We start from the raw sequence: 22309 nt of genomic DNA, 5'->3' as shown, positions 1-22309 counted from the left end.
GGATTGGCTTTAAATGTTCATGATGCAATAACGCTTGTCTGTCATGTTTTGTGAAAAGAAATTTAAATCTTCACGATTGTCATCATGCTACAGTGACCTTAAATGCGTTTAAGATGCTTTTGAGAAAAAATGTTGGCATGGCAAATAAATGAAAGGCAAGAAAGACACTCATGAGTTTCTAAAAAGTTTTTCTTTAATAGACAAAGATACCAAATTAGGTTTCTGTTTGTTTTGAAAGAAAGAGAAAAAAGAAATAAAACAAAAAAAAAAAAATGTTTCAAGTCTTGTCCAAGTGTATGCATTTCAGAAACCACACAGACTGCTGTGTCTTTTCTGTACTGCACATTGGTCCTGGTCTTTTTTTCTTCATTGCATATTCATAATCCAAAATAACTGCATGGGCTATCGGTCACAGTGAAACATCACCGATACAAACACCTAGCAAATACACAACTCCAACATTTCTCCGTTTACCGTTGGCTCGGCACGAGTTTATATGGCGAATTTAATAAGGGTGTGTGTGTAAAAGTACAATAGAACAGCATAGCTCCTGATCTGCCTCTTTAAATACTGACAAAAAACAAAACTTTCCGTTACTGGTTTCGCTTAAAAGACGTAATTTAAAAAAAAAGCGGTTTAACGGTTGAGCACAGTCATTTCAGGCAGGCTGACTGGGGAGGGGGAAGGGGTGTGGAAGGGGTGTTCAGCCCCTCCCACCCTGCATAATGAGCGCAGAGTCCCGTTCAAATTTACAATAAGAGGCATTTGTTGCCCTTTTTGCCTTTCCTGGCCTGCAGCGCCGCCCTGGTGGCCATCTCAAACACCTCCCGCACGCCGTCCTTCGTCTTGGCCGAGCATTCCATGTAGCCAAAGGCGTAAATCCGGTTCGCCATGTCGCGGCCCTCCTCTGCTTTCACTGGCTCCTACAGACAGACAGAGAGAGAGAATGAATAATTAACATACAGCAAATCAAAGAAATCTTTAACAATATTTAGATCAATAGTCGTCTTTCATTCACTTTTCATTTCATTCACATTTAATATATTCTTTAGATTTATCAGTTCTTAACCATTGGTTATTATTACACACTATCTAAAATCTATATAGTTTGTAATCCTGTTTTTTTTTCTTTTGTTTTTCAGGTACCTGCTTCATCTTGGCTAGCTCACGGCGTGTGTGTTCATCATTGCGCAGGTCCTTCTTGTTGCCCACCAGGATGATGGGGACATTGGGGCAGAAATGTTTCACCTCAGGAGTCCACTTTTCCGGAATGTTCTCTGTACACAGAAAACCTCAAATAGTCACATGATAGCAAGCATTAATACATTTCCTATAGAAGAGATGTGAGGAGGAGCCACACACAGGTGGGCGTGGCTTTAACCCCATGTATAAACTCCTGCACCAAAGAAAACAGACATTTTGGGAACTAAGCTGTACATTTTTCTTACCAATCCTGCCAGGTTTGCTGATATTAGCCAGCTAGATTGAGGAGGTAATATTGTGGATGTTTAGCGTAAACAGTGTAAAAATATTACATTGCTAGATGCAGTGGAAAAAAGTCAACAGTATATTTAAATTCCTGTCAGGTTAGCTCATACTAGCTAGCTGGGTAGCATTAGCATTAAAGATTAAAAATGTAAAAAGTACATTTCTGTGAGAAATCCTGTCAGGTTAGCTCATGTTTGCTAGCTAATAGAGTAGCATTAGCATTCAAGATAAAAAAAAATGTAAATAATTATTCAAAATCCTGTCAGAAATTCTGTCAGGTTAGCTCATGCTAACTAGCTAGCTAAATGAGTAACATTAGCATTAAAGATTAAAAATGTAAAAATTACATTTCTGTGAGAAATCCTGTCAGGTTAGCTCATGTTTGCTAGCTAATTGAGTAGCATTAGCATTCAAGATTAAAAATGTAAATAATTATTTAAAATCCTGTCAGGTTAGCTCATGCTAACTAGCTAGCAAAATGAGTAGCATTAGCATTAAAGATTAAAAATGTAAACATTAAATTAGTCAGAAATCCTGTCAGGATAGCTCATGCTACCTAGCTGAGTAGCATGAGCATTAAAGATTAAAAATGTAAATAATTATTTAAAATCCTTTCAGAACTCCTGTCAGGTTAGCTCATGCTAACTAGCTAGCAAAATGAGTAGCAATAGCATTAAAGATTAAAAATTAAATTAGTCAGAAATCCTGTCAGGTTAGCTCATGCTACCTAGCTGAGTTGCATTAGCATTAAAGATTAAAAATGTAAAAATTACATTTCAGTGAGAAATCCTGTCAGGTTAGCTCATGTTTGCTAGCTAATTGAGTAGCATTAGCATTCAAGATTAAAAATGTAAATAATTATTTAAAATCCTGTCAGGTAAGCTCATGCTAGCTAGCTGAGTAGCATTAGCATTAAAGATTAAAAATGTAAATTACATTTCTGTCAAAAATCCTGTCAGGTTAGCGCATGCTACCTAGCTAACCGAGTAGCATTAAAGATTACAAATGTAAATAATTACTAAAATTCCAGTCATAAATCCTGTCAGGTTAGCGCATGCTATCTATCCAGAGTGAATTAACAGTGGAAACCATTAATAGAAGAAAATGAATCCTGTTGGTTAGCCTTTTTTATTTGGCAGTGAAAGTTATGATCAGTTGTAAATTTTACACAAAAATAGGCCCAGAAATTGTCAGAAGTAAAGAAACAAATGTAAAATAAAGTGGAATGTTGAAAATGGAGATGAGGAACTCATTTTATTGTGGGAGAGGATGATTTGTAGTGCACTGTGTGTTGTTGGGTGAACACTGTACCGAGACTGTCAGGACTGTCGATGGAGAAACACATGAGGATGACGTCAGTGTCCGGGTACGAGAGAGGACGGAGACGATCGTAATCTTCTTGTCCTGCCGTGTCCCATAGTGCCAGCTCCACCTACACACACAGACACGTACATTAAACTTCTACTCTTCCTCAGGTAGGCTACTGATCACATTTTTAAAAATTTGTGCTTTTGCCAGTGAATAGAAAATTAAAATATGTCTAATGTTTAACTGCGTTCCCGCACATCTTGGTCTTTGAGCTGAGATTTGACACTCTGTAACCATGACAACTCTTACCTGCCCTAGCTATTTCACTTAACCAATGAGGCTACGCTGATGTTCTCAGTAATGCAGAAGACACTGAAGCCAGGCCTGCCGAGGAGGTTCGTTTGTTCTCAAGATATTAGCTAATTGAAGTGGGACATAGCACACTGCATAACATACATTTATGCCTGTGGTCTGTTTTACCTGTTTGCTATCCACCTCGATGTCAGCCACATAGTTTTCAAACACGGTGGGCACGTACACCTCGGGGAACTGGTCCTTACTGAAGACGATGAGGAGGCAAGTCTTGCCACATGCACCATCTCCAACAATCACCAGCTTCTTACGGATCGCAGCCATCTCTCTAGATGAACACAGCATCCGTGTTAGAAACACCAACCGGAACACACTCGCTGGATAGATGAAGGTATGCAAAATTCTACAAAAGGGGCTGGATTTTTTATTTTCCCTAGGAAATGTTCTAAACGCAACCCATTCTAACAATGACAATGCTAAAAGTCATTACATCTAGCTCTCTTGATTGTATTATTATTATTATTATTATATAATTTGTTCTGTTTACACTGGTGTTGAACTAGTGTTAATTAAAACACTAGATTACTACTTCAATGAATGAATGAATCAATAATAACAGCAACAAAAAAGGAGAAAATATAAACTATATTAAATATTTTAAAAATGTAATAAAATTACAATAACTAAAATATAATTTACCACTGATAATCATTTAGGTATTTAAGTTTTACATGTCATACTTTATCTGATTAGAGTTATATTTAATGTCCATGAAAGTTTAGTTCCTCTGGCCTCTTTATACTCTCTCTTCGTATTAATAAAATAATGCAAAAGATTGGATCCCCTGTTCTTAAGACAACAGAAAGCTTAATTACAGCTTCACCATTGACTGACGTTGACATTTCTCCTCATATCAACATATAAACCATAGAAGTGTTTTTTTTAATTCTAGTGGAGCGTCTGATCTATATGTCCCAGTGAATGAGCTGTTACAATGGCAACAATAACGTATTTAGGTTAAGTGCATTAAATATAAATAAAATTCATTTGCAGCTGCACTAAAGTCAATGCTGCTGGTCTAGAAAATTAACACCTGGCGACCAATCAAAATGCAGAACTGAAGTGTCGTGGAATTAATTATTATAAAGTAGCAGAAGTAAACAATCTGTAACAATTATATATATATATATATATATATATATATATATATATATATATATATATATATATATATTAAAGTTGTATCATGAATTGCAAACTTAAGGAAACATGGTACGGTGTTGAATCGTAAAGTTTCCTTTAGTGTATAATAGGATATTTCACTGCAGAGTTCTACACAATAAAATGAGCATAATGTTAGAATACGCTTAAATGATAAGCTTGTAGCTCAAACCTATCATTTAGACATACTGAATGATTTCTGTGTAATACGAATTCACCACATTAGTGTGTTTTTAAATAACGGCTTAATACCGAGATACCGTCAGATATTTTTCCTCCGCAGCCGAAAACCGTGACAGCAAGTAATCTGACAGGAAATAACTCTCTTCATAAAGCACATTTAAACAAACAAACTATTTATTACAGTGGGTTTAATTCTAATCCTTACAGCTCGGATATGTTTAGTATATGAAGTGGCTTTGGTCATTAAAATGATTTATTACATAAACAAATAAACAGTGTCGAAACTTGGGGTTAAATCTGTTTAACGCTCTTTCCGCTACCAGATCAGCGACATTTAGGGTTAAAAGCTACATCTCTGTCTGTTCAAGGTCTAAAACAAAATATATACAATATTAGATATCAGATGCTAATAATTTAGGGAATCTATTTAGCTTAGCTTAGCCTAGCTTAGCATAAGCCGCATAAGCGGAAGTGCGAGATGTTCCGACGAAAACGGCCCTTTGTTTGGACGAATAAACTCTCAATCGCAGTCTTTCTACTTAACTGAAATACCGTTCAACATGCCAGATCTAATCTTAAGCTAAATAAGACTTATATACAGACGATTTAAGTGTTTTTGTTAGTAGTTTTTTCGCCCTTTACCTTGTGTTTGATGCTTAGCGATCGAGTTTTTCCGGTCTCTCCCACCCTAAGCGTCAAAAGCACAACGGCGCAACTGTCACTACCGCGAACTCCAACCCAATTCGCAGTGCGCATGCGCACACAGCAACGCAAGCTCATTTCCGTTTAACGTACCAACCAAGCACAAGTCTTGGTCACTGTAACGCTGTGCGACGTGACCTATTTTTTTTAATGAACATTACACGCTATAAAAATAAATGAGACGTTAATTAGCGGGTTAGCTACTTAGCATTCTCGGTAACTTTAAAGGCAGTACGAGTACAAAATGGCCGTTATTTAGCTAACAAAATAAAAGTCAATACAAAGGGCACCAATTTATTTATTCATTCATTTATTTTTTTATTTATTTTAGAAGCCGTAGCACAGTAATAACAATTCATAACATATCGAGAATACTAAAATATTTGCCATCTAGTATCACAACTTTTGAACATGTAAAAATAATTAAACAAATAAATAAACAGTTCCTTTCACATAGTGTTTGTTTGCTTGGTGGACTCCTCAGCAGAATGTTCTCCAGCCGCACACACCATCCTCTCCTTTATCTTCTTATTGGTGCTTATCATGAGGAAAGGACTGAACATGGCATAACACGAAGAAAAAAACACTCTTATGTCTGCGATCACAGGCGGGACCTGGGCCACGGTCAACATGTAGATCCAGATCACGTTATCGATGCCGAAGAACATGGTGTAGAGCACCACCAACATAACAACTGTCTTGGCTGCACGCATTTCCATGGAGGTTCCTTGCTGAGTGCGTCGGATGGATCTGACCTGCCTGCTGTGTTTGTGCAGGAGGATGAGGATGTAGCCACTGGAGGCCAGCATGGTGGCTACAAAGGCAAAGTCTCGTGTTGAAAGTATTGCTCCATTCACCACATATGACAGGTTGTCATGGAAGTTCACATGACAGAAGCCTAGGTTGAGAGTGAAGGCAGGCACAGTGCCGTTCCGAGGTGCCATTGAGAAAACCGGAGCCGCGGCACAGACAATCATGTTGAGGAGCCACAACCCTACGAAGGTAGGCATGACTAGCTGTGAGAGATGAGATTTCAGCTTGGTCACGTTTGGTCCGGCTGATGGCGCAATGGTCAGAGCTTGGAAGACGCTCAACATGCAGGTGAGGCAGACAGAGAGGGCACGACCAATGCGGTAAGCATAGATCACCACTTTGCAGCCAGGATCGTTCAGAAGGTTCTGAAGTCCAAAGATGACCATCGTCTGTGGCACACCACGGGTCAGCAGAAGCAGCAGGTTGCTGAAAGCCAGGTGAGCAAGGATTCTATCCACAGGCTGCATGTGTGACTCTGCAAAAGCAATATGAGCGTACGCCATCAGCACGGATGCATTACCCAGAACTCCCAGCCCTGTCTGCAATAGGAACGAGACTCCTTTAATGGTTATGCAAAGGTCCATGGAGCTTGGATTCTGAGTCACACAGTAAGAGAGAGATTGACAGAAAATGCACTAGACCAGATTTAAAAAAAAAAAAATGATAGGACAACACGCAGATCTGTGATGATTAAACGCTCACCTGGAACTTATTTTTGTGACGGCTTACTTGTGCCTTTGTGGTCTTCATCGCCAGGCATGAAAGTAAAGATATGTGAATTTATAACGTGTACTTTTCCACTGGGGCCCGACTCACTCCGAAACAAAACACCTCAAGATTCCAAGTAACCATGGAAAAAAGTCACCAAGGTAACTGTGTGCGAGCTCCACCTGCTTACCACACAATTAGCCTTATAGTGAAAACAACTACATATGCAGGGCTAACACACAAACATCTGGCACTAACAGACTAATGCAGTGAACTCACTTTAATTAGAAAGACTTAATTAAAAGGAAAACACAACGAGAGAAGCAAAGACCTCTAAACTTCACTGTCATCACTGAAGAAGTGTTAGTAATTTTGAATCAGGTTTACCAAACCTGTTTAACTCAATGGAGGTATATGTGTGTATACGTGTGTGTATACATGCACTTGTGTGTGTATATGTGTGTATACGTGTGTGTATATGCACATGAGCGCGTGTGTGTGTGTGTGTGTACACGTGGTAGTGAGGCCGTTTATCATTTACATTTAACATCGTAGAACTTGTGTACTTTACATTATAGCATCTATGAACAGTCCATCTCCCGCTAGCCTCCCTCTATTTTCTCTCTTCAAGCTAATAAGACAAATAATTGCAGCAAAAATTTGCTTTACCTTTCACTGTTACAAAGCATAAAAACTGGAAAGTCTTCCATAAACGATACACAAACATTTTAAAAAATTGTTTATTATTAGCAGAGAGTCTGCTGTACCTGAGGACGATTGCATCTCTGTGATTGAGCTGTCGCTATGGAAACAGTAACGTATTAATACATGTTTTTTGTTATAAACCTGTGATGTGCAACTTCACTATTTTCAAAGATGCTGTTGTCGAGAATTAATCAACACCATTTCTCCAATCAGAATGCAGAATTTCAGTTTGTCAAAAATCTTTACATATTTACAGTGAAATTTAAAAAAACAAAAAAACAAAACAGCTACAAAAAGCTTATACTTTAGAACTTTTTAATCTTTTGGATTGGCGTGAACGTCTCTGACTCCGCACTCAAAATGATTATGCCGAGCTATTTTTTTTTTTTGCTTGTGGTTACCCAAGTGTACAATGCCAGGTTAATTAGATTAGACCCTATGGTGTGCCTGATTTCCCTCAGGTTTGTCATGTCTGTTGGGACCTGGACAAGTCTGCACATGCATTTGTAATTTCTAATTTCTATTTCTAATTGCCTGAGATTGATTATTATTAAGTTTTTGTTCAACATCTACAAAATTTCTTTCAGGCCAGAAACACAGGAACACAAGAGGGAAAGATTTCTATACATGTGTTCATGATTCATTCAATACTGCTATTGTTTACAGCTATTAATGTTAGGTCAGCAACTAAAACTGTGATGATGTTTGTCTCTTTATTGTCTCAGATGAAATAAATCAGCATCTCTCTGGACTTAAATCCAGATGAGGAACATTACAGTATGTACCTGCTAATTAGATCATCAGTGAAGGAACACGTGTTAATTAGGTTCTTAAGCTGCAATAAAAACACAGCTCATTTATTATTTTTTAAAAACATTTCAACTAATGCTCTTGAGAAATACAGAGCAAGGCCTCAAGCTCAAGAGGGGGGGGGAGTCCAAAATATGCCTCATGTGATAGTGTGAGTAATTAGCAAGTTCGTGTGAATTTAATTGTGTGGACAGGTGAGAAAAAATTGTACAGAATAGAAGTTACAACACTAAAAATAAACGAATGATAGAAAGAATCACACGAAAATAACGACGTGTGAAAATTATTATTTTTTTTAAATCACATATTTAGACAAATTTAAATTAATCCTCTAATCTCTTGTCTAAAAATAAAAATACTCGCATTGCATCTGGAAAGTGTTTTAAAAAAACGAGTGTTGATTTTACGTGTGAAACGTGTGACTTCCACCAAGCTGAGTATTAATTTATATGAATAAAAGGTAGTATGATAAGGCACCCACCGTGGCTGATGTTTGTTTTGTCCTCCCTACCAATGTAATTTGTCTTAAACACACAATTCATTCATGCTACATTGAGAGACATTATGGCAGAACTTTTGGACATCGGCAAACTTAAATATCGCCTGTTGGACTGTGACATTTTATTATGCCTGGAGCTAACCAACAACAACTTGATTGCATCAAGTAGCAATCTACTTGCTGCTAGCTAACGTCTGCTCACTCGAAAATAAGATGGAAGAGCTGAGAACCAGAAACACAATTTAGCAAGAGAAAGGGGATTGATCTTATTTTCATGGAAAGAGTGGAGAGGACAAACTGAGGTGTGTTTTAAACCTTTGCTCTGTGGACTTGGAGTTTGCTGCAGCTGTAACTTATGGGGTCAGAATTGTTTCGTTATTCTGAATAAATACACTATGATCCACAAATAAATATAAAGAGTTTCACAAATATTTTTTACAAATTTCACAAAAAGAAATTAAATTCACAAATAAATAAAATGGGATTTGCAAATAAAAAAAATATTTATAAATTGTATTTATTTGCGAATTGCTTCCTGCTCATTTGTGAATCACTGCACGCATTTGTGGATTTGAAACATTTCTAACGTCAAGACGTGCACAAGAATCCACAAATAGGTGGACTCCGCCCACCGTCTACTCCAGCCAATCACGTTCTGATTTACTCGCTCTTCACACTACCTCTGGACCCATTGATGATGCTGAAATCGTTTCCAAAGAAAGCAGAATTGAACTAACCCTTAGTGCTGGCTACAATCCATACAGGGTTATCAGATTGGGCTCGAATCTGCGACAAATGTTTTTTATTTGTGTTTTTTTTTTTATCGTATTTTGCAGTACATATTACACTGTGATAGTGCGAGTAAATCAGAACGTGATTGGTTTGAGATAGACCGTGCCACGATTGGTCAGCGCCTCGAGACCGTTGTCCGATTGGCTGGAGTAGACGGTGGGCGGAGTCCACCTATTTGTGGATTCTTGTGCACGTCTTGACGTTAGAAATGTTTCAAATCCACAAATGCACAGAACGCGATTCACAAATGCGTGCAGTGATTCACAAATGCACAGAACGCGATTCACAAATGAGCAGGAAGCAATTCGCAAATAAATACAATTTATAAATATTTTTTTTATTTGCAAATCCCATTTTATTTATTTGTGAATTTAATTTCTTTTTGTGAAATTTGTAAAAATATTTGTGAAACTCTTTATATTTATTTGTGGATCATAGTGTATTTATTCAGAATAACGAAACAATTCTGACCCCATAGTAACTGGCTACATCAGCACATGCACTGAGAACATTATTCCCACAATAGAGCGTAAGACCGATGTCAATGATGAACCTTGGGTCAACTGCAATAAGGCCACTTTACCACATTTCTTTCAGGTGGCATTGAGGAATACAAAAAAAGCGCCAGATAGTGTCAGGAACAGTTTTTGACCATTAGAGGTCGCCAAAGACTTACTGTTGTACTGTCACAGGGATGGATCTTCTCTCTTTCACCTTCTGAATGTAAACCTGTGGATACTTACATAAGAGATGACTCGGCATCAGGTTTTATTCGCCGATCCACTTCTTCAGTAGGGGCTGGGTATTTTCTCAGCAAGAAGGATGGAAGATTACCAACCATGCAGTGACAACAGGGGTCTTAATAAAAGTCACCATCTGAAATTGTGTCCTTTGACCACAGCATTCGACTACAGTGTTCCGTTATCTTCACCTTCAAAGTTCACCATCAAATATGATAAACTAGTTTGTATTCATCTACCTGAATGATATTCTAATCTTCTCATGGTCCTTAAATGAGCAGCACCACCATGTGCATGATGTCCTCCAGAGACTACCCAAGAGCAAACTGAGAAGTGTGAATTCCCAAGATGACCCAAGATGTTGGTGTTGGAATTGCTGTCAAGGAGATACAAAGACGACATAGTTTTAGTCATTATTCGTGCACATTTTTCAGAGAGTTCAGGGGCTGCCCCCATTTCTGCCCTGGGAAAATGTGTAGCAGCCTTCTTTGTGTGGATGCGAGAAGCTGACCAGACTTTTAAGAAACTTAAGCAGCACTTTTTCATCAGCTTCCCAAGGTCATGGTCTCTGATCGAGGTCCTCAGTTATCTTCCCATGTGCCAAGCCTTCTGCAAGCCTTTTTTCTGTCACAGCCAGTCTGTCCTTTGGATACAATCCCCAATCAAATAGACAGGGTGTCACCATTTCAATATCAAGTTCCTTCATACAGGACCATGAGACTCTGGTATAAGTTTGCAGTTGACATGACCTGGGTCAGTGACTGTGAATATGATGGTGGTTGACTTCGAGAGAACACAGATAAACATTGACCGATCCTCAGTGGAGATCATCAAGAGCACCACATTGCTTGTGAACCTGGCAGAGAACCTCACCTGGTCCCTCAAACCAGTGCCATTGGCAAGAAAGCCCACCAGCTCTCTAATTTGCATGAAGGCCGAGGAAACCTGATCATTGTGACCACATTCTACAGGGGGGACCATTAAGAGCATCCTGAACAGCTGCCTCACTGCTTGGTTTTGGAAACCATTGGAGTCTCTTTTCAGAAGCATTCGGGCCCTCACAACCAAGACTGTGTAACAGTATTTTTCCCAAAATCCATCAGACTCACACACCTGACACACTAACACACACACCTACCCTATACTTACCTATACATCATCAGTTTTTACATTTTTAAATGCTGCTACAAATATTTTTTTGCACACCAAACAGAGTGTACACTGGTACACTGTTACACTGGTCAGTACAATTTTTATGTATCTGGCTTGTAGAGTGTAGTATTGAGTGTTTTTTTGTATTGTTTGTTTGCACTGACTCTTGTCTTGCACTGTCTTTTGTCTTGCACTGTATGCACTTTTCCACCATGTCAATAGGTACATTTTATTTTTACTTTTTATCCCTTACTTCTGTGTTATCTGTATGTAGCACCAGGGTCCTGGAGAAACGTTTCAATTCAATGTGTAGCGCATCAGCTATATATGGTTAAAATGACAACAAAAACCTGACTTGATCTCTCTCTCTCTCTCTTACTCGCTCACAAACTTATGCACACACACACACACACACACACACACACACACACACACACACACACACACATGCATGTTGCATGGCAGTTGTTGATCATTGTGTTTAGACATCACAACTACCCTGTCCGTTCTGTATGGTGGATCATTCAGGTGAACATCATTCAGATAATGAGAAGCAGGTGGAAGTGAGGCCTCAGTGGGCGAGCGCTGGACCGTACAGTACCTCAGGCTCCCTGTGGTTCTCTCAGTAAATGCTTATAAGAGTGACAGGAGGTGCTTAGTGCTTGACAAGACACAGGAAAAGGTGATGAGCGTCTCAGAAGAATCTACATTATCTCAGTGATTAGCAATGGACTCTGAGCTCCTAGCACGCGGCATCTTGTATCTGTCTCTGGCTGTGGCGGGAATACCGGGGAACATTGCTGTGATCTATGGCTTTCTGATGGCGCTGCATCAAGATCGGCGTCTCCTCACAGCCGACAGCATTGTACTGCACCTGGCCCTGGCCAACCTGCTGGTGGTGGCTGTTCGCTGCGTACTCGAGGTTTTTGCTACCTTTGAAATTGTCAACGTTTTTGATGACACAGGTTGCAAGGCCGTAATTTTTGTGTACAGGACAGCGCGTTCGCTTTCCATCTGGCTTACCTTCGTGCTGAGCGCCTACCAGAGCCTGAGCATTGCGCCCCCGGGGTCACGCTGGGCAACAGCTCGGGACCTGTTCTCCCAGTTCCTTTGGCTCATCTTTCTGGTAGTGTGGATGATCAACATCTCCATTAGCTCACCATCTATTATCTTCGCCACTGGTGCCAAGAACACCTCAAAGCTCCTCCAGAACAGCATCAACGTGCAGTTCTGCTTTGTCAATTTCCCGTCTGTGATCGTCAAGGATGCCAACGGAGCTGTGCAGACAGTAAGAGACGTGGTGCCCATGGCTCTCATGACCACAGCCAGTCTCATCATCCTCCTCTTTCTCTACAGACACAGCCGGCAGGTCAGAGCTATCCGTGGCAGTGGTGGTGGTGGTGCAGGACCAGGAGGAGGAAGTTCCTCTGAACGCAGGGCGGCTATTACCGTGGTCACGCTGGTTATGCTGTATGTCGTGTTGTACGGCGTGGACAATGGGCTTTGGGTTTACACTATTATGGTAAAACAGACCATGTCGTCTGCGCTCATCTCAGACCTGCGCATCTTCTTCTCGTCCCTGTATGCCGCCATGAGCCCCGTTGTCATCATTGTATCTAATAAGAAAGTGAACAAAGATCTGAGGTGTGCCAGTGAGGAGAAGATGACAATGGCTGTTAAAGGCTGATAAACACTGATCAAACTGTATCTTCAGTAGCCCTCGACTACTGCAGTGCTGAAATTGGCTCTATTTAATCATGTGAAGTAGTGTGTGTGTGTGTGTGTGTGTGTGTGTGTGTGTGTGTGTGTGTGTGTGTGTGAGAATTGTGATATGAACTTTAAAAAGATGAGAGGAAAATATTGTATTTTTAATACATGAGTGTAGGATGTTTGATAAAGATTTCAGTCAGTAAACCTCATTAATACACACTTATGCAAGCTACATGCAGTGCGTCTATTTTAAATAATTTATTTTATACAGTCACCTTTTTTTTGCTGGATTTATAAAAATAGCAGGAATGTTAAGGACACAAAGCAGCAGATGGTAAAAACACATTTAAATTAGGACTTAAAATGTAATGTTTTATTCATGTTTTTGACTGCTCTTAAATCAAAAATAAAATGATTAGTTGTGTGTATAGAGTCAAAATAATCCTGAGAATAGCTACCAGTCAGTGTGTTATGAGATTTATATCATGTTTTTGGGTGACGTGGAGTTATATGGAATTGTTGGACTATTTAAGTAAAAATGTTGGTCTATGATTTTCAGGAGGTCAAATGTTACGTTAAAAAAAACACGAACTCACCACGATGTCAGTTATCGTTAATAAAACACTTCTATTGCTTAAGCGTGAAATGAGATGATGTTCAAACTGCTCCCCTGTTTAGAGAATCTCCTCCTGTGGCTTCTTTAACAGTGATTAACACTTCACCTCATGTTCTGTGTGTGTGTGTGTGAGAGAGAGAGCGAGAGAAATGTTTCACAGCTAAATCGTGATCATGGTTAATTGCTTTTGGTGAAAAGGTCCAAAAGCCCCTGGGAGGAAAACTTCACTCCCTTGCTGCTGATTAATGAGGAGAATACAGATGTCTGACATCATAACAGAAGGAAAGCTGTGGTTCCTCAAATGCAGGGCTGATTAAAGGTGTGATATGGTAATTAAATATATTTGGTCATTTGGTGTAGATCTTTTTATTGCATTACATCTCTCTTCTATGTGCCTTACCTCCAACAGGCTGAAATACCTTCTTCTTCTTCTTCTTCTTCTACAACACCTGAAGTCTCAACCAAATGCACAATAGACCAATGAACTGAAATGAAGAAATTCTTCCTTATACTTTGCTCATCTGGGAAGTCGTCAGTCTCAGTGACTTGTAGGGACACAGAGGCAGGAATGAATGACTAGGGGCCATTATGGAGTAGCTTCTAGAGTGTTTTTGGGAGATAGAGAATGTAATATTTTGTTGTGTTTAATCTGTTTATATATTTATTTAGTGTGATGTTTCAGTTTAATGTTGATAAATGGACACAACACTTAGGTGTTTTATTTGGTCACTGAATTTATTCTTATTTATTTAACGGAGTGACAAAACCGATCGGGACTCGTCCGCACCTACGCCGTGTCGCTGTGCCGTCGTTATCTTCAAGGCATCGTTTATTTTCTTTAGTTTAATCAGATCGTTCATTACCACGTCCCTACCTTCACTTCTTATTCACTGTGTACTTTGTGCAAATTCAGTGCTTCTGACTGCAGTCTCGTTAACGGACCAATCGGAAGTACATTAGTTCTTGATCTCTAGTTTTTCTGCTTCGATTCTGCAGTAACTCTAAGGAACTGAATAAGGTTTAGGGTTTACGTTGATTACAAGCCTGTGTCACTGCCTACTTCTGTGGTAATGATGTGATAGCGGGTGCATTATTACTGGTTAATGCTGTACATGTCATAGTGTTTACATCTGTTTACAAATGCTCTAAAGAAAAAAGAACTTTTGTATAATTTTTACATTTCTATCTATCTATCTATCTATCTATCTATCTATCTATCTATCTATCTATCTATCTATGTCTAACTGTAATAAATGGTTGGCTTTTGATTAATAAACAGTGAGACTAGTGACATCCTGAGAGAGACAGATAGTCCTCTCTCTCTTATCACAGACAGAATGACAGATTTTTTTTTTAAATACTTTAACTTTTTGAGTTTTGGGTCCTTTTGGCTGTGCAGACAGGCTCCTTATGTCAAGGGTCAGTAAACAAACTCTTTAGTTTGTAATTCATTATTATATTATATTACAGAACCACATTTTGAAAAAATTAAATTAAGGAATGACTGATGATGATGATGATGATGATGATGATGATGATGAAGAAGACAACGAGGGCAGGCCCATGTCTCGTATTCTTCACACCACTGAAATCTGATTGCACAACACACAGACTCCGGTGGAATGAAGGATAGGAAGCATGGATGAGTGGATGCACAGTGAGCCTGGGATTATACAGCCTTCTGGGGAAAAATAGAAAAATAACATTTATTTTATATATAAATACAGAGAGAGAAAGAGAGAGAATCACGTTTATACAGACATTTATAATGGAATGTAGTAGAGACCTGCATGAGCACCAAGTGTATGTGTGTGTGTGTGTGTGTGTGGAGGGACAAGGCGAGACGAGACATGTCACACTCCGGTCGTGTCGCTACAGGCTTCAATACTCCTGTAGCTGAAAAAAAAAGTGCCGAGGCAGCTGCTTTACACAGAAGAGACTGAAACAGCACACACACTCTCTCATACACTCACTACATTCACTCACACACTCTCTCATACACACTCACACACCGACCTGAAGGTATTTATGAAACGCTTTCCTCGTTTTTTAACAGACTTTCATTCCTCAGCTTCCTCACCTGGTCCATCATTTTCACTCCTGCAAACACAATAAAAGATTTAAACAAACAATAAAGAACAACAAGACGAACAAGTCGATAAACGACGTCTGGAGCAGAAAGCTCGCAATGGAACGATTCCTCTGTAACAAATTACACAATCTAGAAAAGCAAAAAAGGGGAAGAGGAGACAAGAGGAAGTCTGCAATCTGTTAGTAAAGAAAGAGAAAGAAAAGGGGGGAAGCAGTACCAGAAGATGTGTGCAGCTGACGTGAAGCATGCCGTATCTCTTTACCTGCCTCAGGTACACACCATTTAGCTGACTCCGTCCACCAATCGGATTGTAACATTTTCCATAAACCCCACCCACTTTCCCTCCCTTTTTGAACAGAACACAGGCTCCACACCCTCTCAGGTGTGTGTGTGTGTGCGCGCGCGAGAGGGCGAACGAAGACGCAAGTTGTTGTACCAAGTAAAACAGGTTAAATGTCAGATAGTTTAAGGTTCTTTCTGGAAACACACAAAAATATTAAAGCTGAAATTTACAAAGCACCAGATTATTAAAATGTCTGTTCAGGCTGTTCGCTAATACGCTACTTAGTACTTAATGTATGACATAAGCATCAGGGAAGCTCTTATAAACTCTAGCTGTGTGTTGGAGATAACGTCGTGTTTGTGGATCGACTTCGCCGTCTGAAAATCTAAACAAATAAAGTAAATAAGAAATAACGATCTTCTTGCTAAAGTGGATTGTGTTTATAATATAGTGTATAATATTTGTATAATTAACCAACGATAAAAGCTCCAAATGTCTGTGCATTTCACCATCACACGTCTTCTGTGTAATTATAAACCCCAGAAGAGTTTTAATCCCATTTTTTAGTGCAGTGTTGTTGAGACCTATTCAGTGTCGAGAGTTTTTCAGATTTATGCATGTGTGGAAAAACTTAGGAGGAAGTGTAGCTTATTGAGCGGCTCTTTATCTGCTCTCCACCCTTCTCTTTCTCTTTTCTTCACAGACTGGCGGCTGTGAGCTTGTCTCGACTCGTCCGATCAGGAATGCGCTCACTTTCTCAGGTGTAGAGCTGAAGAGGTGAATCAGGTCTTGCCTAATTTGGGCGAAAAAAGAAAGCCAGGTAGCGTGCAATGTGTAGACCCAAAGACCTGTTTATCCCTGTGTGTGTTTGGACCGGATTAGTTCTAGAGACGTGTGTGTTCGGTGGTCGGAGGATAATCTGATTGATTGACACGTGAAAAACGATTGGTGTATATCACGTCGAGGGAGTGGCTCTGCTTCGTTGTTAGTGGGTCACGTGACTACAAGATGTTTCTGTTCAAAAAAAATCAATAACTTCCCAGAGAGTCTTTATAGTGAGGAAAAAAAAGCTAATTCTTCCTACAGGAAACAGCATAACATGTCAGTTCAGACAGGATACAGTATACTGTACATCTTTTTATGATCAGTTTATTTAGTTTTTAAAGCAGTGCCACAGCGTAGACTTTTTTTTTCGTGTGCCTTTTCAACCTGTAAAGATTTCTGATTTGAACAGAAATCCAGTTTTATTCCATGTTAATGTTACAGTTCAGATTTCTCATCTTATGCTGATGAAACGTGATGGAATTAATTTTTTCACTTCTGCTTTAAGAGCCTGGGAAGTGGACGTGTCGTATAACGTGTTGATTTCTTCATGTTTCCTGATTCGTGTCTTGTCCAGGAAGTTAAAATGCTGCAGTGGTATAAATCAGAGAGAGAGAGAGAGAGAGAGAGAGAGCTCCAGGCTCCTGGTTCACTTAAACGTAGTTTATTTACTTTTAAGGCTCTTATTGGACGAGTTTCCTGACACATTGCACAATTCCTAAAACCCTGATGACTTTTTAACAAACTCTCTTTTCTGTCTCTGAGTGAATCACCGACTGAGTGATCTGGGGTCCCGCCCCAAGCCTCGCCCCTTTAGCCATCCCATTGACACATGGCGTGTTACTGCTTCTCTTTTCCTTTTTAAGGCAAAATTCCAATACTGATTTTTACTCATTAGCATGAAGAACCACCCGAGCCTGAGGCAGGTTTTTTGTGTATTGCTTCAGCGCTGGATGCTTTATTTACAGCTCAGTGCTGCTCTGCTTTATTCAGCTCACTCAGTGTTCTTTTTTGTTTGTTTGTTTGTCTGTTTTTTTAATGTAGACCGTTTTTAACTGCGGGTTTTTGTGACGTGAAATGAAACTAAGATGTCGACATTAAAGTAAAAAAAAACCAAATACAAAAAAAAGAAAAGCCTTTTCTTATCACTCCTTATCTAATGCCTCATTAAATAAGTCAGCTTTTATTCATTTCCTTTTTTAACGAGGTTTGTTTCTAGTCGTCTTCCTCATCGCCCAGATGTGAAAGTGAGAGATTGTCGTCACACGCTGAGAATAATATGTCAGATCTTCATAGAGCTCCTTTAATGTTGCTCTAGGCCACTATGCAGCCTCCCAGATACGGTTTTGGGTTTTGTCACTTTTAGAAGGAAGTCCTGCCCTCGGTGAGGTCACTGTGGTGCTCCATGTCCTTTATGAGCTGAAGACGTTTTATATCCACCGTGAGTGGATTACAGTGTGTGTAGATCATTACTGTAGATGTGGTGGGGATGTGGTAGCCTAATGGTTGAGGTGTTGGGTTACCGTTCGGAAGGTTGTGAGTTTGATTCCTATGTCCACCTAGCTGCCACTGCTGGGCCCTCAAAGAAGGCCCTTAACGCTCAGTTGCATAAAAATGTAAGTCACTCTGGATAAGGGGCGCCTGCTAAATAAATAAATAGATAGATAGATAGATGCAATAAAGGTACACAGGTTGTTTTTTTAAATAGCTAAGCAGGTTTGACATTTGAGCGATTCTTGCCGAAACTCCGCCCCCAGCTTCTACTGAGGCTTGTAGAGCGTCCAAACACAACCAAGAATTGTGGACCGGTTTCTCAAAGAGTTCCTCAGAGACTTAATGCACATTTGCTGAGGTAACCGATTAATCTGTTTACCAAAAAAACAAAAAACAAACACATCTTCTCCCATTCATGTACCTGTATGGAACAAAAAAAAACGTCCTCGTGCACTTTTCTCTGCAAAATTGCACGCGTCATGTTCGGAAATTGTTCGTTACGATTTTGCACATTTTTATGTTTATTTAATGTTCAGACTATTTAATGTAAAGTGACATTTGTAACTAAAATGTTCGTGCAGTACAATTGACTTGTTAGGATAATTATGTGTATAAAAGTTAACTGCGGTCACACGGGTACACACACACACACACACACACACACACACACACACACACACACACACACACACACACACACACACAAACATACTCACATACACTCACACACTTATACAAGTATGTATGTGTATGTAAATGTAGTGGATAAAAAACATTCCCAGTCCAGAAAAGCAGGATGTTGTGCAATAATCAGTAAATGTATATAATCTGTACGACAGAAGAGCGACAACATGATAAGGTTCTTTAATATATTATTCTTTCACATTATTCCGACTTTAATCTGAGCTGCTGAAATGAGATTCAAACATTCTGAACACCATTTTCTCAAAATCACACACACACACACACACACACACACACACACACACACACACACACACACACACACACACACACACACTCATACTATGTGTGTGAAATCAGAGTTTTCTTCTGTAGAATTCCACAACGTGACATCGTCTGTGCCGTGACACGTCCTGGAAGCTGCAGTAAAGTGGTGACTCAGACGTGTGTAAAGCAGCACTTATCAACACTGACTCTCTTATTTTCATCTCGATTACACGCTGCGTTCCATCTCAAGATGAGTTTAACCCAAAACATGAACGAGATCCATCACGCGGTCACCTCGGCCCACACGGGAGTCTGGCTTTAGGGACCGTTAAGTCAGATAAAGAGTGATGGACAGTCGAAGAACCCGTTTCTCTGTGACATGAGCTGCTGAATAATAGACGATCGTTTGCCTTTCAGAAAAAGCTTTTACGCTGACAGAGAGAAAGAGAGAGAGAGAAAGAGAGAGAGCGATGAGTAAAGAGGTGAAAGGTCAGAGTTTGAAACACTGATATTTTTGTTCATTCTGGTCTAACTTCCTGTGCTTGATCAGATTCTTTTATGTTAAATACAAAACATTAAAATTCTTCTCTTGTTCTCTTTCACTAAACTGCACAGACGTTTTCGGCTACATCACTTTGCCCGTGCAGTCGTACGAAGATTTTAAATCGTCTCATCCCCCAAAACGTGATGATATCGACTACTGAGCAGCAGCACCACAAGTATCCACTCTGTCTCCTTTAGCTCTTTTGTTTTCAGCTGAAAATGCGATCGTGTTTTTCACACTTTCTGCCCAAAACCGTGTCCTGTTTCTGTTCCATGTTCTCGTCAGACCGAACACCACTGATCACACGGTCAGAATCTGGAGGATTAGATTCGCCACTGTGTTCGTTCGCTAAGATCATCTATCACCGGCTTATCGTTTGCTCAGTTGCTCTGTTAGCGTCACCTGTTTGATAAATTCCACTTAGTCGACAGTTTGCTTTCGCTACCTAGTTTCTTACTAGCTCGCGTTAGCCGCCGGTTTTTCGCGTGCTATGTTAGTTTTTGGTTTCTAGTGATCTTTCTCTCATCAGAATAACTCTCAGCGTTTGCTGCTTCTAAATAATTTGTTACTTTTTTTATCATGAAACACGTTTCTAGTAACGAAAGTGGCGAACGTAAGAAATAAGAAGATCTCAGAGATATTTCATGGATTTGATCGAGTTTAGAGGATTTCAGGGAAAAGTAAAAATCAGATGGGAACAAAACGCATTTGTGATTTAATATCGATGTAAAGTTTGCAGGATTATAAAACCTGTTTTCAGTTGGTTCTCACTAAAGCCTCCACTGATCTTTCAGGCTCTTCATAGGTGTGGGAGTGAGACGACGTGTCTAAGCATGCAACACAGACGCACACACACACACTTACACGACTATAATCAGATGAGGAAGGCTGCTGTGTGCAGTGCAAATGTTTTGTGTTTGTTGTTTAGAAATGTTTTTAAAAAAATGTTTTTTTTTGTTGTTTTTTTTTTTTTTTTAGAAAAATCTCAAAGTTTACAACTCACAGAGTTTTTGGGGCTTGTTTTTCAAAAACGCTGCAAAAAGTCTTCATAAAGTTCGCTTGTTGATCAGAGAAACACGTCTAAAACTTCCACAGGAACATTTACATAATCTGGGAAGCGAAACATCGTGAATCAGATTGTTAACATATTAATAATAACAGATTGTTCGTGGAGTCATAAGGTTTGATATTTAAATTTAAATCTGTTGTTGGAGAATATTTAATATATTTATACGTCTACACCGTTGGATGTATTATTATTATTATTTTTTTACTAATAAATAAAAATTGTTTAAAAAAGGCTCAGAATAAATACATTTTCACTGATACGGTCTCGGTTGCCATGGTGACTTGGTTTGGAATCGTGTTGATTGGACTTTTTGTTTTACATCAGATTTTCTAGTTTATCAGTGAAATGTTTTAATAACAAATCATTTTTTTTAAGTAGAAATATTTTCTTAAATACTTAAAGGAACTTTGGACAGAACGACTCCGTAGCCGTTTCTTGACGATCGGCCGAGACGTTCGTTTCCTCTTTATTTTCTGTGCCAGTCTGATGAGGCTGGATGTGTTTAGTTTAATAAAGCTCACAGACTCCAGGTCAGTAACCATGTGTCTGTATTAAACCTTATGATAAAGTGAAACAGTGAAGATTTAAGTCAGGAACACTGTCAGGTCGTCAGCGTTTCGCCATGTTCTTGTCCCCCCACGTCTCCTCGTCCTCGTGTCAGGAATGTGCACTCGGGCAGGACGAGACTTGCTGCTCAGAGATCTTTTCAGTGAGTTGCCTGAAGCTGCGCAATCTTCTCTTCCTCTTTACAGCCTGCAAGTTTCATCAGGTCCCTCTGACGAGCTCCACGAGAGAGCTCCAGGCTTCAGGAGTCACACAGTGCACAGGAGAAGAAAATAAAAAGGCCTGATGTGATGTTCATGACACTCACATGGCTTTGTAGTGGACACAGACGCTGACTGTCCACTTTATTAGGAACCATTAATACCACTAAGACCCGTTGCTCTTAGCAGCCTCACGACATCATGCCGTGTGTGTGGGAAACATATCTGCGGTGTGTTGACACGATTGCATCACGTTATTGCTGCAAGACTGCACTCTACTTCAGCACCTTATTAGGACAGATGGAATGTTTAAATGTTGTATTATTTCAGTTCTCTAGGTGTGTTTAACAGTGACTAAAACTCTAAAGGAACATTTATCACACTGCTTTACCACTGTAATGTTGATAATGACAAGAACACGCACGTGTGTGTGTGTGTGAGTGTGTGTGTGTATGTAAGTGTGTGTGCTCTTGTGAATGTATGTGTGTGCATGTATGTGTGTGTGTGTGTGTGTGAATGTATGAGTGTGTG

At 39.5% G+C, this 22309-nt stretch overlaps 3 protein-coding genes and 1 long non-coding RNA gene across 10 annotated transcripts; 2 read left to right on the top strand and 2 right to left on the bottom strand.

Annotated features, from left to right (window-relative positions):
- Nucleotides 1–171: 171 nt before the first annotated feature.
- LOC113637004 (rho-related GTP-binding protein RhoA-B-like) lies at nt 172–5310 on the bottom strand. 3 transcript variants are annotated; one of them, XM_027137396.2, is made up of 5 exons: nt 5155–5310; nt 3277–3436; nt 2800–2920; nt 1147–1277; nt 172–923 (listed from the first exon to the last, which is right to left on the bottom strand). In XM_027137396.2, the coding sequence occupies exons 2-5, from the start codon at nt 3430–3432 to the stop codon at nt 750–752; spliced, it is 582 nt and encodes a 193-aa protein (XP_026993197.1). In that variant the 5' UTR covers nt 3433–3436; nt 5155–5310; the 3' UTR covers nt 172–749. The 3 variants fall into 3 exon arrangements, with proteins under 3 accessions (XP_026993197.1, XP_047664471.1, XP_026993196.1); XM_047808515.1 differs by having other exon boundaries at nt 3277–3438; nt 5159–5293; XM_027137395.2 differs by having other exon boundaries at nt 3277–3485; nt 5155–5260.
- On the top strand, nt 2822–22301 carry LOC113637006. 2 transcript variants are annotated; one of them, XR_007139493.1, is made up of 5 exons: nt 2822–2963; nt 3115–3499; nt 13958–14078; nt 14169–16954; nt 21767–22301. It is a non-coding gene; the product is annotated as an uncharacterized LOC113637006 (long non-coding RNA). The 2 variants fall into 2 exon arrangements; XR_007139492.1 differs by having other exon boundaries at nt 13895–14078.
- Nucleotides 5561–8859, bottom strand: LOC125140220 (olfactory receptor class A-like protein 1). 4 transcript variants are annotated; one of them, XM_047808497.1, is made up of 3 exons: nt 8732–8855; nt 6730–6771; nt 5561–6623 (listed from the first exon to the last, which is right to left on the bottom strand). In XM_047808497.1, the coding sequence occupies exon 3, from the start codon at nt 6609–6611 to the stop codon at nt 5664–5666; it is 948 nt and encodes a 315-aa protein (XP_047664453.1). In that variant the 5' UTR covers nt 6612–6623; nt 6730–6771; nt 8732–8855; the 3' UTR covers nt 5561–5663. The 4 variants fall into 4 exon arrangements, with proteins under 4 accessions (XP_047664453.1, XP_047664458.1, XP_047664455.1 ...); XM_047808502.1 differs by having other exon boundaries at nt 5561–6502; XM_047808499.1 differs by lacking the exon at nt 6730–6771 and having other exon boundaries at nt 5561–6502; nt 8732–8859.
- On the top strand, nt 9989–13888 carry LOC113637003 (olfactory receptor class A-like protein 1). Its single transcript, XM_027137394.2, has one exon. The coding sequence runs from the start codon at nt 12161–12163 to the stop codon at nt 13118–13120; it is 960 nt and encodes a 319-aa protein (XP_026993195.2). The 5' UTR covers nt 9989–12160; the 3' UTR covers nt 13121–13888.
- Nucleotides 22302–22309: the final 8 nt, after the last annotated feature.

Source organism: Tachysurus fulvidraco, chromosome 2 (assembly GCF_022655615.1).
Source record: "Tachysurus fulvidraco isolate hzauxx_2018 chromosome 2, HZAU_PFXX_2.0, whole genome shotgun sequence".
NCBI classification, from domain to species: domain Eukaryota; kingdom Metazoa; phylum Chordata; class Actinopteri; order Siluriformes; family Bagridae; genus Tachysurus; species Tachysurus fulvidraco.
The sequence above is the reverse complement of the archived record's forward strand: the minus strand, read 5'-3'. Positions and strand labels throughout refer to the sequence as shown.

Bases quoted from the DNA above. Each gene is read 5' to 3' on its own strand.
- LOC113637004 (XM_027137395.2), bottom strand. From the start codon at position 3,453: ATGCTGTGTTCATCTAGAGAGATGGCTGCGATCCGTAAGAAGCTGGTG. The intron at 2,921-3,276 runs GTAAAACAGACC...CTGTGTGTGTAG, and splicing joins TCGAGGTGGATAGCAAACAG to GTGGAGCTGGCACTATGGGA. The intron at 924-1,146 runs GTACCTGAAAAA...GTCTGTCTGTAG, and splicing joins AGCTAGCCAAGATGAAGCAG to GAGCCAGTGAAAGCAGAGGA.
- LOC125140220 (XM_047808496.1), bottom strand. From the start codon at position 6,777: ATGAAGACCACAAAGGCACAAGTAAGCCGTCACAAAAATAAGTTCCAG. The intron at 6,624-6,729 runs GTGAGCGTTTAA...TGTGTGACTCAG, and splicing joins GTCACAAAAATAAGTTCCAG to AATCCAAGCTCCATGGACCT.
- LOC113637003 (XM_027137394.2), top strand. From the start codon at position 12,161: ATGGACTCTGAGCTCCTAGCACGCGGCATCTTGTATCTGTCTCTGGCT.